The sequence below is a fragment of the Ruditapes philippinarum genome, unplaced genomic scaffold (genome assembly GCF_026571515.1).
Source record: "Ruditapes philippinarum isolate M1 unplaced genomic scaffold, ASM2657151v2 ctg2505_1_1_1_1, whole genome shotgun sequence".
In the NCBI taxonomy this organism is placed as follows: Eukaryota; Metazoa; Mollusca; class Bivalvia; order Venerida; family Veneridae; genus Ruditapes; species Ruditapes philippinarum.
Window position 1 is genome coordinate 33,357 of NW_026856265.1, and position 14,197 is coordinate 47,553.

Genomic DNA, 14,197 nt, shown 5'->3' on the forward strand with positions numbered 1-14,197 from the left:
TCAGTACAATAATTATTGAAACTATTTCTGGCAATCATAATCGATTTAAATATGCCCACTGTTGTGCTATTATAAATAGACAACAGGCAGACATTTTGAACTTTCGGTTTCTGCAACTATAATATAAAGTACATTTGAATAAATGATGCACTGTTTACTTTTATATCTATAATTTTACTATATGTATGTGGAATTTTAGTAGATATAATGAAATAAACCTATAGTCATCAACTTCGAGCATTAAATTATTATATTTGTTTACATGTTTCCGTTCTATGTATTTTTTACTATTGTGATCTTATTTCTTATTTGAAGTTCGGCGGAAGGGTCTGGGACGTGACACACGGCAATCTGACGAGCTATAATTTTATAAACAATGACACATTCAGTATAACACTTTTTGAACACTTCTTCAACTATATCCTAACAAAAGTCTGTAAGTTGCAGCAAAAAAAAAAATGTGTTGAACTTGAAAGTGTGCTCCCATAATTTTTAGGAAATACATAGAGTTTATATTCAAAATTGAAGAAAACGCCAATAACACGAAGACATCTTGTGCAACTGTTTCGTCGGTCAGTACTCTCATTGCCGTAAAATGGATTCTTGAAGCTTATACATGAGACAAACTTCATTGAAATCGGACCAAAAGGTGTGTGACGAGAGGCTTCGGAAAATGTTGAAATTATACGAAAATTATAGGAAAAAACACAATTGATATATAACAGTTGAGTTTTTTTTTGCACCTGCTAAGGCATCGGTAACGAACATTCCGACAAATATAAACAAAGATAATCAATGAAATAAAATTTATTCTCATATACACAACTGCTCAAATGTTTACAGAGGCATATTACATTGGGGGGAGGGGGCAAGTTACTAGTATATCGACGTATTGCCTTAACGCCATGTAGGTAGTGTCTGTCACAGGGGGCCCACACAGTGTTTGGATGGTATATACTGCTTGATAGTGACCTTAAAATGAGATTTTAGCCATATCCTTATAATATGTATTTAAATATAGACAAGGGGCATTACTCGGCAAATAGAGAATTTTCGATCACCCACAAATTTATGCCATCCAAAGACTGTGTGGGCCCCTGTGGTGTCTGCTATACTGCTATAAAAGTAATGACAAATATTAATATCTTGGCCGCCAAGCTAACCATTAATATTGTGACATGCAACACTTGTATGGACAGGTATTGTATATAATGACATGGTATGGTGCACAGAACCGCACGGCGCGCATACAAAATTTGCTAAAGATATTATCTGTTTTAGGTTTACTTTATAGATGAAATGTTCCGATTTATTACAGTATACATCATGTATTATTTACTAAATTCTAACCACCACTGTTGGTTTATACAAATTTATTTTAGTTCGATTGTGTTGGAAGCTATAAGCTTATTGAAACACTCTCGAATCTGTTCCTGGAACAAAACCAGTGTGAAGTTTCTTGCTAAAGGAAACAACGGCTTGGCCCTGACAGAGTTTGAACCCACGCGGTCAGCAATCCTTAGATTACTAGTGCAATCCTTAGATTACTAGTCTCTACATGTATGTATGTATGTATGTATGTATGTATGTATGTATGTATGTATGTATGTATGTATGTATGTATGTATGTATGTATGCGTGCGTGCCTGCGTGCTTGCCGAAAGTAAATCAGTTATTTTGATTGTTTACGTCGTTTAAGTGTATGTATGTGCATATACAGAAGAGAAACTTTAGCAGTCTTTAATCTCATTGAACTGGAAAGAGCAATAACATTCCTTTAATGAATGCTTTATCATGTCAACAACTTCGGTAAGTTTCATATATAAGTGCTGTTGTTTGAATAACGAATTTCAATACTAATAGTATGGTAAGCTCTCGGTTTATTATTTAAAAAAAAATATACATGTCATGAAAATTTTGAAAATGTATTTAAAAGGAACATGCACGTAAAATATTGTGATGTAACAAAAAAGAAATTTATACATTGCAAATAGTACTAACGGCTAACGTAATTTACCACAAAAAAGGGTCCAAAATACCCCCAAAAGCCCTTAAGGCGTTAGTAACGCAGCAAAAATATGGTGATATTTACGGCAAAATCAGTAATAAATCGCACATAACTTGAATCTTGAATCTTTTTACATTTCTTAAAATGTTTGTATACATTTTTTCAAGTTTGAGCTTCTTGAAATAGTGTCTGACTCATCTGGAGGCATGCAACTTTAAGTATAATTACACATAATCATTGGACTCCGGTATTAAAGTCCAATAAGGCAAGATATTTGAACAATGCATTTTTTCTTATCACCCACTTCATAATTTATTTCCTTATTTTCTTGTATATAATTGTTTCTACATAGAACAACAATTTATGCATACATGCAAAAATGCATTTTACGAAGCAGTTTTAAATTAAACATGTGCATGACTTTTATTTCAGCTTAATGAAAGTGTCGTTGTCACTGATTAATCCAGTACTTATTTATAGTTGCTCGTATTTTTCGTAGTTTGATTTCTTTCCTTATATGATGGTTACTGTTGTCTAGCGCAACTTCAAGAACTCTTGGCAATGAGCCAACGACAATAATGAATATGACATGCATCATTTCTGAAATTCCTTCAGTTTGACTATATGGCTTGCGGTCCACCATACTGATAGTTAAATAAATCAAAACGAGGATAAGTAAAATCTTCAAAAAAGCATGTGTTATTTGCACATGCAAAGGAAGATATTTCTTCACAAGTATTTGAAAAAGATCGTTTGGGATTCCAGTCATGTGTTTCTTGTAAATAACTTTTGGTCCTTTGTCGCAGTCTGCTTCCCGAAGAACATGGCGCTGATCGGATGAAAGACTTATGATACACTCGTTTATTTGAATTTTCGTAATTTCGTAAGGCACAGAATCATCAATTATAAGAGTATTGTCTATGATTTGATTTCTGAATATGTCGTTTTCCATTTGGGAGCTTATTTCAACAGCGTCTGCTAACAGTTCTATATAATTGTCTCCCAGTACCTGGAATATCTTAAATATGTAATATATGAATGCTATGCCGAAGAACAAATATCCAAATGATGTGGAAGGGTACACTATAACAGAGATAAAGCTAAATACCAGCACTTGACAAATCAATGCAAAGCTCAGGATGAAAATTGTGCAAAAACTTAAGATGTAGTACAGGAAAAGGAACGTCATGCAAATTGCTAGTACACATTTACATGGATAACTTCCGGATAAATCCCAGAATAGGCTACCAGATCGTGCACTTTTTTGTCGGAGATATTTCATTAGCCAGACAACAAATCCCGTGACTATAATACAGACTGTATTGATAATTGGAAGACCATAATATACAAGACATAATAAAAGTTCAACAGAACATATGACGACATAAAACGGCAAACAAAAGGTAGTTAATAGAACCTGTCCAAGTATGGACCCACATGCAGAAACAGCAGTTCTGAACCGGCTAACTTGAAGTTTGACTGCGTTACGCCAGAATTTTGGATTTGCAAACGTATAAAATAGAGCAGTATTAAAACTTGCTGCACGCCGATACCCGCACGATTCTTTGGCAATCGATACATGCGAGTATTGTTCAATAGTTGAAACGTCAAGAAACAAAGGTGAAAATTCTCCAAATGAAAAATAACGCAAGGTGCCATCAAAAACTACACCGTCAGGATATGTTGGCAAAATGATGAAAATAAAACCAGCGACATACGAACCTACTAAAAGACAATATGGCCCGCCTAAAATCGGCATGAAGTTTTGCCTACTTTTTTCAAAGCCTCCAAGAATCGATAAATATCCCATCGGACAGCCGTGATCTAACAGAGCCATTGTTGTATCATACTGATACGTGTAATAGACATACAACTCACAGAATATCACACAAGGGCTAAGCAATATGAAAAGAAAGCGTCTAAGTCTTGAAACAGCTACCGGATAAGTTTCGACAAGTCCGAACAAACCAAATATTATTGTCTTAAGATTTATTGGTGGTTTTCCGTCCAAAAATATCCACTTTTCACTGAAGTCCTTTACGCCATCTGCATCTTCAGCAGCAGCTGACAAAGTTAATTGCCTAGTTCTTTTATTATTTCCAATAGTTCCAACCTCTGCTCCAAAGCTGAATAAAAGAATAGGAAAGTAGCCAAAGGCAACAAGGCCCATAATGTAAGGAATAATAGTTGATTGCCATACTTTTTCAAGCTGATGTTCGAGGCAATGTATTGAAAAATTCCTATAATTAACTTTCGATTTTTCTGTCCTGCAGCAATTATAGCGTGCAAACTCCACTGAAAATGCTAGATAAATTCCAAACTGATAGCTCCATGTTTCTTTTACACCTGGTACCTCAGCCAAGTAACACCAATAGGAATAACTGTAAGGTTCTTTTAAATCAATCAGATAATCACGTGTCATGTCCCTAAGTGCATAAGCTATAGATTTAGTAGTATCTTGGTGTCCCATCAAAACTGAACAGTTCCGATCTCGAATTTCTACAACGAGGAACTGGCTCCTAAGTGTTTTGGCGTCTAGAAGTCCAAAGGAGAGGATGGGAAAGTCTACCGGCCATTTAATATATGAAAAGAAACCAGTCGGCAAGTAATATGTCCAAACTCAATGGTACGGCTGAATAATGTCTTTTGTGTGGCTGGTACTAGGCTCAAGGATATATGGTTCCACGACAGGATGTTCATATCTGAAGCGTAGCTCAAGCCGAGCAAAATTCGGCCGATACACTTCAATGTTATTTTTTAGATAATCCGAACTTGTTACATTTATAGACATGCTGCACGAATGGGTTGTATTCGACGATTCGAATATTCTATTTTGCGCGAGTTTCTCGGCGTTGACTCTCGTTTCAACTTCATGTTGACATTTTATCCGGACGACTGTCATGACCAACATCAGGTATATAACTATACATGCCATTTTAAGCCTGTAATAAAATAAACATACAAATGGGTTACCGGATGAATACAGAACATCACAACAGACAAAAAGGATGGTATAGATTTTCTGGAGCTTTAAATATAAATGCAGACATACTATGCTGTATATGCTTTATAATATGACGTTTCTTACATGTTTTGTCAAAAATTATACACTAAAACCAAATAGAAAATTGTATTAGCTCATTATTCTAACATGGTTTAAAGTACATTCTCTTTCTTACTCATACATCAAAGTCGTTTTTTTTTTCGTATGAGAGTCAACCAAAAGTGCAAACAACTTATTTCAGTCGCGTGCAGCAAGAGGAAATGAAACATTTATCAACTATGCCGGAAATGATTTACCAGACCGCTCCAACTTTATTTGTCATCCAATGAAAACACTGTATTTCTTAAAAATTCTGTGCGTTAATTTTATAGAAGTACAAAAGTCGATACTTTATCAAATTCCATCCATAGTCGACTTCTATTTTTCACGCATAGTGACGTAATAAAGTGAATGATAATGAGGCCAAATAAAGCTTGACACTAAATATGTTAGTATTCATCCGTGCTGTTCTACAGAAATTAGAAACATTCTCCTGACGCTATTATTCCAGTCAATTTGTAACAAAATATGCTAAAATACTTCAGAAAATGGGAAAAGCATCAAACTTGGCACAAATGTTAATTATGACAAAAGAATCATTTTGGGCATGGGACCCATTTTATATATGCCAAGATGGTTGCCATGGCAGCCATTTTTAAAAATGGCCGCCATGACATGAAATTAACACTTTCCTATTGCAGTATAAGCTACTTTAAGTTACAATTCTACTTGAAATCATCACAGTTTTCACATAACATGAGATATATTTGTATTACTTATATAATTAAAGATACTAGTTAACAACTATAATTATGTAATTGTTTCTGTTTCCATGGTTACAATTTCAGCGAATTGACAAATCAGTCTATTTTAGTGATCAGCTCAAGAACTTTGAATACTTTTAATTATTTTCTTATTTTCATTTTATTTGTTTTAATCCTAAGTAGGCGATTAAATTTCAGCATCAATAATTGAAGTGTGTTTTTACATAAGGAATAAAAAGTAGGATAATTTTTACAGACAACAGATTCTTCAAAATGTTTTAATAAAATTTGTATCATTACTGATCAATTGATAGGATAGAAAATGCCTCATCACAATTCTGTAAATGCAAGGAAAGTTGACAGTTCTTTTCAGTAATTAACAATTCCTCAAGCCCAATCAACAATATTTTGTTATCACAAAATATTAAGGCAGACCATCCCTGCATTACCTCAACTTTTAAGAGTATACAAATAGGCTAGAATCACTGCCAACTGCATTGTAACTGAGGGGCGTGGGTTCAAACTCCAGAAAGGGCAACATTTTTTCTTCCTGTTATTCTTTTTAACATTATTTATTTAATATGTAATATCATTATATTATGGAATGGAATGAAAAAAGTGTTTGATTTTAATGATGTAATTATTGTAGGTATTTATTTGCTAAATAATGCTAAATTTAGAAGCAAATACCAGATATTTTTAAAGTTTAATAAAATAAAAACTACACGGTAAAAGTATCTTATATTTTGCAAGATCAACCAATATACTTAGCAAACGTTGAAAGTAGTAAATATAAGGGATATTTTGAATAAGGCTTTTACATAGGGAAATAATCAAATACATGTAAGTGTTTTAAAGTGGATGGGGAGAGTAACATTTTTATACATATTAAAAACATTTTGTTTAGAAACAATCATTTTGCTCGTGTCATTTGTTACCCTGAATGTTATATTTCATTTCTTAAAATGAGCAATTAATAAGGAAAACATTTTTCATATTGATGATATTATAGATTATTAAGAGTTTCCTCTTTCCTGAAAAAAAAGCCCTTCTAATAGCAATGTTCTAGTTCAGAAAAATGTCCATTACTCATAAACCGCACGGTAAATTTTGTTTACAATTTGCATATAGGTGAACTTTAAGGCATGTAACTGCCCTATGTTATTCATAATTAAGATGCAGAGTTTGTGATTGCAACTTCCAACATTTAAACAACAAACATATTTATTTTGGTGGTTTTAATATGTAGTTTCGTGTTTCGCAAGCTTAGTTTTGCATTTCGAAATCCTATGGATGATGCATGTGTGTTTTGATGAAATATATGATAGGAAGTCTATGTTGAACATAGAAAGGATTAATAGCCTTAGACAAAACTTTGATTACAATTACAATCCTAACTAATCATTTTCCACCATTTACAGGAATTAAAAATTTAAATAAAAAGATATACTGCGGAGAGCATTATGTTTGCTGAGCGCAGTCCTGATAAAACAGAAGACATGAAAACAAAAACATGTACTTTGTTCTGGAACTAGGATAAGGTAGACAAAGAACTCTGCATGATTGTCACCGTGTACCTGACATGACTAATATAATCTGGAAAAGTCTGCCGAAGTCTTGTCTAGAACAACAAAATGCAACAAGATAACTATCACAAATTGATAGGATGCTGTGCTATGTCCCTGAACATGATCATGATTAAGAGAATTACCAGATGTATCTAATGTTTTAAAGACGTTAACTGTTTTCGATACCCCATCATTTCCCACCTTATAATTGATGACGTATCATGCCTCTTGCAAACATATGGGGCCCTCAGAAGAAAAACAGTGCTTAGGTTCAGCTTTCATTTGGAGATTGTTTGAAAATATTAGAAATTAAGATATCCAACGGATGCCAAAGGTTATAAAAACTACCACCACATGTAATATTTGTCACCCTTAGAGGCATCTTATGGGAATTGTTCATATATTTAAGGGTGCACTGGGGTATTTTATCAAATATTGACACTTTCAGAAGGCAAAGAAAGGTTGATATTATTTTTAAGCAGTAATTTATTCAGTATAACTCAGGAGGGCAAGGAACAACCAACTTGATTAGTCTTGAAAGGTGGTGTTAAATTGGCAGTTAATCAATCGAAAACCAATGTGTAGTGTTAAAAAGCAGTTATTTCATCAAAGGTGATTTAGTCTTTACTAAGTATCCTTTGTTACATATACAGGCATAACATAGGTGTGTCGATAACAGAGTATGTAAACCGAAAATATGTATAAAATAATCAAGTCAAGCCCCTTTTATACTTAAAAAGTAATTGCATATGAGTGTTCATGAAGAAAAATGAATAATTTCAAATGAACAAATGAATTTGATTGGTCTTTATTAATTATAACACATACTTGAGAAAATGTACACCATATATTGTCTGTCATTTTTCGTTTCTTTCTTTAACAGAATGTTTCAAAAAGTCATTGTTAAAATTTCATATATATATATATATGGCAATTGAAATTCTAAAAGACTAGAATCTTACGTCAGTTAGCTTAAATTTCTCAATTATCACAGAGCAGATACGGAAACGCAGTCAAGTTAACATCCCGGAAGTAACCAATGAAGTATTTACTTAATTTTAACTACCATTGTTTAACCTGTTTAAGTATATACCTTTAAAGTAAGCAATGTACATAAAAAGGTTATAGAATATTAAAACATGATTTTTCAACATCCTTAGAAAACAGCAAAATCCAAACTCGACATTTTTTTAATTTCATCCGATTTCCAGAGTCGTGAAAACTAATGACAAACATAATTAATGAAATATTTTAAATTTATAGCTTAAGGAAGACAAGGCAATGTCTCAATACTGATATCAAATTATTTTCTTCTTATAAGTCACTAATATATAATGATTAATCAAGTCGTTTAGTAAAAAAAGGCCTTTATGAAATTTTTAAACATATATGGCGGCCATCTTGGATTTTTTCGGCCATATTGGATTTTCAGAAATGGGTCCCATGCTCATTTTTTCTTATATAGCCAAAAGTTTATTTGTACCAAGTTTGGTGCTTTTCGGATTTTCTGAAGTATTTTTTCACAAATTGACTGGACTATTCCAGTCAATTTGTAACAAAATATGCTAAAATACTTCAGAAAATGGGAAAAGCATCAAACTTGGCACAGATGTTAATTAAGTCAAAAGAAACATTTTGGGCATGGGACCCATTTTATATATGCCAATATGGTTGCCATGGCAGCCATTTTTAAAAATGGCTGCCATGACATGAAATTAACACTTTCCTATTCCAGTATAAGCTACTTATAGTTTCAATTTTACTTGAAATTATCACAGTTTTAACTTAACATGAGAAATTTGTATTACTTATAATTAAAAGATAATAGTTAACAACTATAATGTAATTTATTGTTTCTGTTTCCATGGTAACAATTTCAATGAACTGACAAATCAGTCTATTTTCGTGATCAGTTCGTGAACTTGAATACTTTCTATTATTTTCTCCATTTCATTTTATTTGTTTTAATCCAAAGTAGACGATTAAACTTAAGCATCAATAATTGGTGTGTATTGTTACATAAGGAATAAAAAGTAGGAATAATTTTTACAGACAACAGATTCTTCAAAATGTTTTAATAAAATTTGTATCATTACTGATCAATTGATAGGATAGAAAATGCCTCATCACAATTCTGTAAATGCAAGGAAAGTTGACAGTTCTTTTCAGTAATTAACAATTCCTCAAGCCCAATCAACAATATTTTGTTATCACAAAATATTAAGGCAGACCATCCCTGCATTACCTCAACTTTTAAGAGTATACAAATAGGCTAGAATCACTGCCAACTGCATTGTAACTGAGGGGCGTGGGTTCAAACTCCAGAAAGGGCAACATTTTTTCTTCCTGTTATTCTTTTTAACATTATTTATTTAATATGTAATATCATTATATTATGGAATGGAATGAAAAAAGTGTTTGATTTTAATGATGTAATTATTGTAGGTATTTATTTGCTAAATAATGCTAAATTTAGAAGCAAATACCAGATATTTTTAAAGTTTAATAAAATAAAAACTACACGGTAAAAGTATATCTTATATTTTGCAAGATCAACCAATATACTTAGCAAACGTTGAAAGTAGTAAATATAAGGGATATTTTGAATAAGGCTTTTACATAGGGAAATAATCAAATACATGTAAGTGTTTTAAAGTGGATGGGGAGAGTAACATTTTTATACATATTAAAAACATTTTGTTTAGAAACAATCATTTTGCTCGTGTCATTTGTTACCCTGAATGTTATATTTCATTTCTTAAAATGAGCAATTAATAAGGAAAACATTTTTCATATTGATGATATTATAGATTATTAAGAGTTTCCTCTTTCCTGAAAAAAAAGCCCTTCTAATAGCAATGTTCTAGTTCAGAAAAATGTCCATTACTCATAAACCGCACGGTAAATTTTGTTTACAATTTGCATATAGGTGAACTTTAAGGCATGTAACTGCCCTATGTTATTCATAATTAAGATGCAGAGTTTGTGATTGCAACTTCCAACATTTAAACAACAAACATATTTATTTTGGTGGTTTTAATATGTAGTTTCGTGTTTCGCAAGCTTAGTTTTGCATTTCGAAATCCTATGGATGATGCATGTGTGTTTTGATGAAATATATGATAGGAAGTCTATGTTGAACATAGAAAGGATTAATAGCCTTAGACAAAACTTTGATTACAATTACAATCCTAACTAATCATTTTCCACCATTTACAGGAATTAAAAATTTAAATAAAAAGATATACTGCGGAGAGCATTATGTTTGCTGAGCGCAGTCCTGATAAAACAGAAGACATGAAAACAAAAACATGTACTTTGTTCTGGAACTAGGATAAGGTAGACAAAGAACTCTGCATGATTGTCACCGTGTACCTGACATGACTAATATAATCTGGAAAAGTCTGCCGAAGTCTTGTCTAGAACAACAAAATGCAACAAGATAACTATCACAAATTGATAGGATGCTGTGCTATGTCCCTGAACATGATCATGATTAAGAGAATTACCAGATGTATCTAATGTTTTAAAGACGTTAACTGTTTTCGATACCCCATCATTTCCCACCTTATAATTGATGACGTATCATGCCTCTTTGCAAACATATGGGGCCCTCAGAAGAAAAACAGTGCTTAGGTTCAGCTTTCATTTGGAGATTGTTTGAAAATATTAGAAATTAAGATATCCAACGGATGCCAAAGGTTATAAAAACTACCACCACATGTAATATTTGTCACCCTTAGAGGCATCTTATGGGAATTGTTCATATATTTAAGGGTGCACTGGGGTATTTTATCAAATATTGATACTTTCAGAAGGCAAAGAAAGGTTGATATTTTTTGAAGCAGTCATGAGTCAGTGTAACTCAGGACATAAAATGAACGGGCAAGGAACTTCCGACTAGATTAGTCTTGAAAGTTGGTGTTTAATTGGCAGTTAATCAATCGAAAACCAATGCGTAGTGTTAAAAAGCAGTTATTTCATCAAAGGTGATTTAGTCTTTACTAAGTATCCTTTGTTACATATACAGGCATAACATAGGTGTGTCGATAACAGAGTATGTAAACCGAAAATATGTATAAAAATAATCAAGTCAAGCCCCTTTTATACTTAAAAAGTAATTGCATATGAGTGTTCATGAAGAAAAATGAATAATTTCAAATGAACAAATGAATTTGATTGGTCTTTATTAATTATAACACATACTTGAGAAAATGTACACCATATATTGTCTGTCATTTTTCGTTTCTTTCTTTAACAGAATGTTTCAAAAAGTCATTGTTAAAATTTCATATATATATATATATGGCAATTGAATTCTAAAAGACTAGAATCTTACGTCAGTTAGCTTAAATTTCTCAATTATCACAGAGCAGATACGGAAACGCAGTCAAGTTAACATCCCGGAAGTAACCAATGAAGTATTTACTTAATTTTAACTACCATTGTTTAACCTGTTTAAGTATATACCTTTAAAGTAAGCAATGTACATAAAAAGGTTATAGAATATTAAAACATGATTTTTCAACATCCTTAGAAAACAGCAAAATCCAAACTCGACATTTTTTTAATTTCATCCGATTTCCAGAGTCGTGAAAACTAATGACAAACATAATTAATGAAATATTTTAAATTTATAGCTTAAGGAAGACAAGGCAATGTCTCAATACTGATATCAAATTATTTTCTTCTTATAAGTCACTAATATATAATGATTAATCAAGTCGTTTAGTAAAAAAAGGCCTTTATGAAATTTTAAACATATATGGCGGCCATCTTGGATTTTTTCGGCCATATTGGATTTTTAGAAATGGGTCCCATGCTCTTTTTTTCTTATATAGGCCAAAGTTTATTTGTACCAAGTTTGGTGCTTTTCCCATTTTCTGAAGTATTTTTTCACAAATTGACTGGACTATATCGCTCCCATCGAACTTTCTAATTTCTGTAGAACAGCACGGATTAACACTAACATATACAAAGAGCCAGTAGGTAGATCTAAATATGAATATTTGACAAGAAAAACATAAAATATATCATGAACGTAGTCGTTCTTATACTCTTGATGTAAATGTTTCGAATTACCGGTATATATAGAGTCAACCAAATGTAACAAAAGTACAAAAAAAAACTTAATTCAGTCACGTGAAGAAATAGGAAATGAACCTTTTATCATTATATGACTGCAGTATTTTACTAGTATTTTATTAGACTGCTTTCAACAAGAAAGCTAATAGATAAATCCACAGAGCTATATCCTGTTATAAAAGTCTCTGATAAATGTAAACAAACAAATAATATAATTAACAAGGGCGTGGTCGGTCTAATATTCTTGGTGGAAATGTTTCAAATTATGTATGAGAGTTAACCAAACATAACAAAAGTAAAAAAAAACTTAATCACACCGTACAATCAAATATGCAGACAGCTGTTCAACCGTCGACAGCCGTTCCAGTATATACATGTCGGCGCAGAAAACACAATTGAAGGACGGTAAGTATTCATCTAATTTTAACATATCCCAACTGTTGTCGAGTAAATCAATGTTATGGATTCATAGTCAACATTCAAAGGAGCATGCTTACAAATTTCTGGTCATGTGCAAGCTTTACTTCACGTGAATTTTGACTGAAAATAACCACACTTTCCGATGAGATGCGGCATTTTTGTTAAAAGTCACAAAAACTTATATTTTCTCATGATAATATTATCCTTTTATCATACGATTCGTAAACATCAACATCTTCCAAACCATTGTTTTATCTATAACCTTTGTTTTTTTTATTACATTTTCATTTTCATAATAATCTACAAGAAAATAGATATAACTGATTGAGTAAGGAGCAATGGACAAAAAAATCACCTACACCGTTTTTATTGGGAGTCTGGCATTGGCATTGGCCCTCGTGTTACAGACAGGCTTACACGGATAAAGACCTGGCCATAATTTTTGTTGGATTGAATGAATTCACGAGTATAGGACAGTAAATCTTAATGATATTTATTCGTTTCATAGCTTCAGTGTGAAATCGTTGTCAGGGTGTCATCGCCGCACAAAGATGACATAATTATAGAATGTTGCTTTTTTGACAATTTATTACGATAGATTTGAGTACTATTTTTATATTTACTCAATCTATTACTGAGAAATATAACTGATCTATTACAAATTGTTTAATTCATTGATACAAGTATCCGGTGCGAAATTATTTTAATTAAAATTCAACGCAGTTATTTATTAAATTGAATGTACACTAAAATAATTGTAAAGATACCACGTTTATATAGAATGATAGAAAGAATAAAATATATATTTAAGAAGTACATGTACAAAATTTAACATACAGTTTAACGCTTTCACGTGAGAAGATAAATAATAATGTTAATAATAAATTATAATAAAAACAACAACAAAATTCAAAAACAAAAATAAAGCATACCCTTTTTTTTCTTCAAAATAATAAAACGATAAGTTTCCTATAATATCTTAAGATTGAGTAATTGTCACTAGCTATCGGATTTGTCAGGGTTTTTTCTAGAAGGAAGATAATTTTTATTTTAGGCCATACATTTAAGGCTAACTGTCTCACCACTTTGAAGCTTAGTATCAAAAGAATTGATTTTATCAGTTTAGCTACATGTACGTAAAGTCAGCAGTCCTTTTATATGGTTGGCTTGAATTTCTAAATAATGGACACCATGAAATACTGCAATATACTTTCTTAAGTTTATCTATACCAACTTGTGAAAGTTGATAAAATGGCGAAACCCAATAATAATTTAAATGCTCCTGTCAATTGAAGTATAATATCCGAGT

At 32.0% G+C, this 14,197-nt stretch overlaps 1 protein-coding gene across 1 annotated transcript; it reads right to left on the minus strand.

Annotated features, from left to right (window-relative positions):
• Positions 1-791: 791 nt before the first annotated feature.
• On the minus strand, positions 792-13,979 carry LOC132746026 (uncharacterized). Its single transcript, XM_060735071.1, has 2 exons — positions 13,821-13,979; positions 792-4,950 (listed from the first exon to the last, which is right to left on the minus strand). Exon 2 carries the CDS (start codon positions 4,476-4,478, stop codon positions 2,460-2,462), a length of 2,019 nt encoding a protein of 672 aa, XP_060591054.1. The 5' UTR covers positions 4,479-4,950; positions 13,821-13,979; the 3' UTR covers positions 792-2,459.
• Positions 13,980-14,197: the final 218 nt, after the last annotated feature.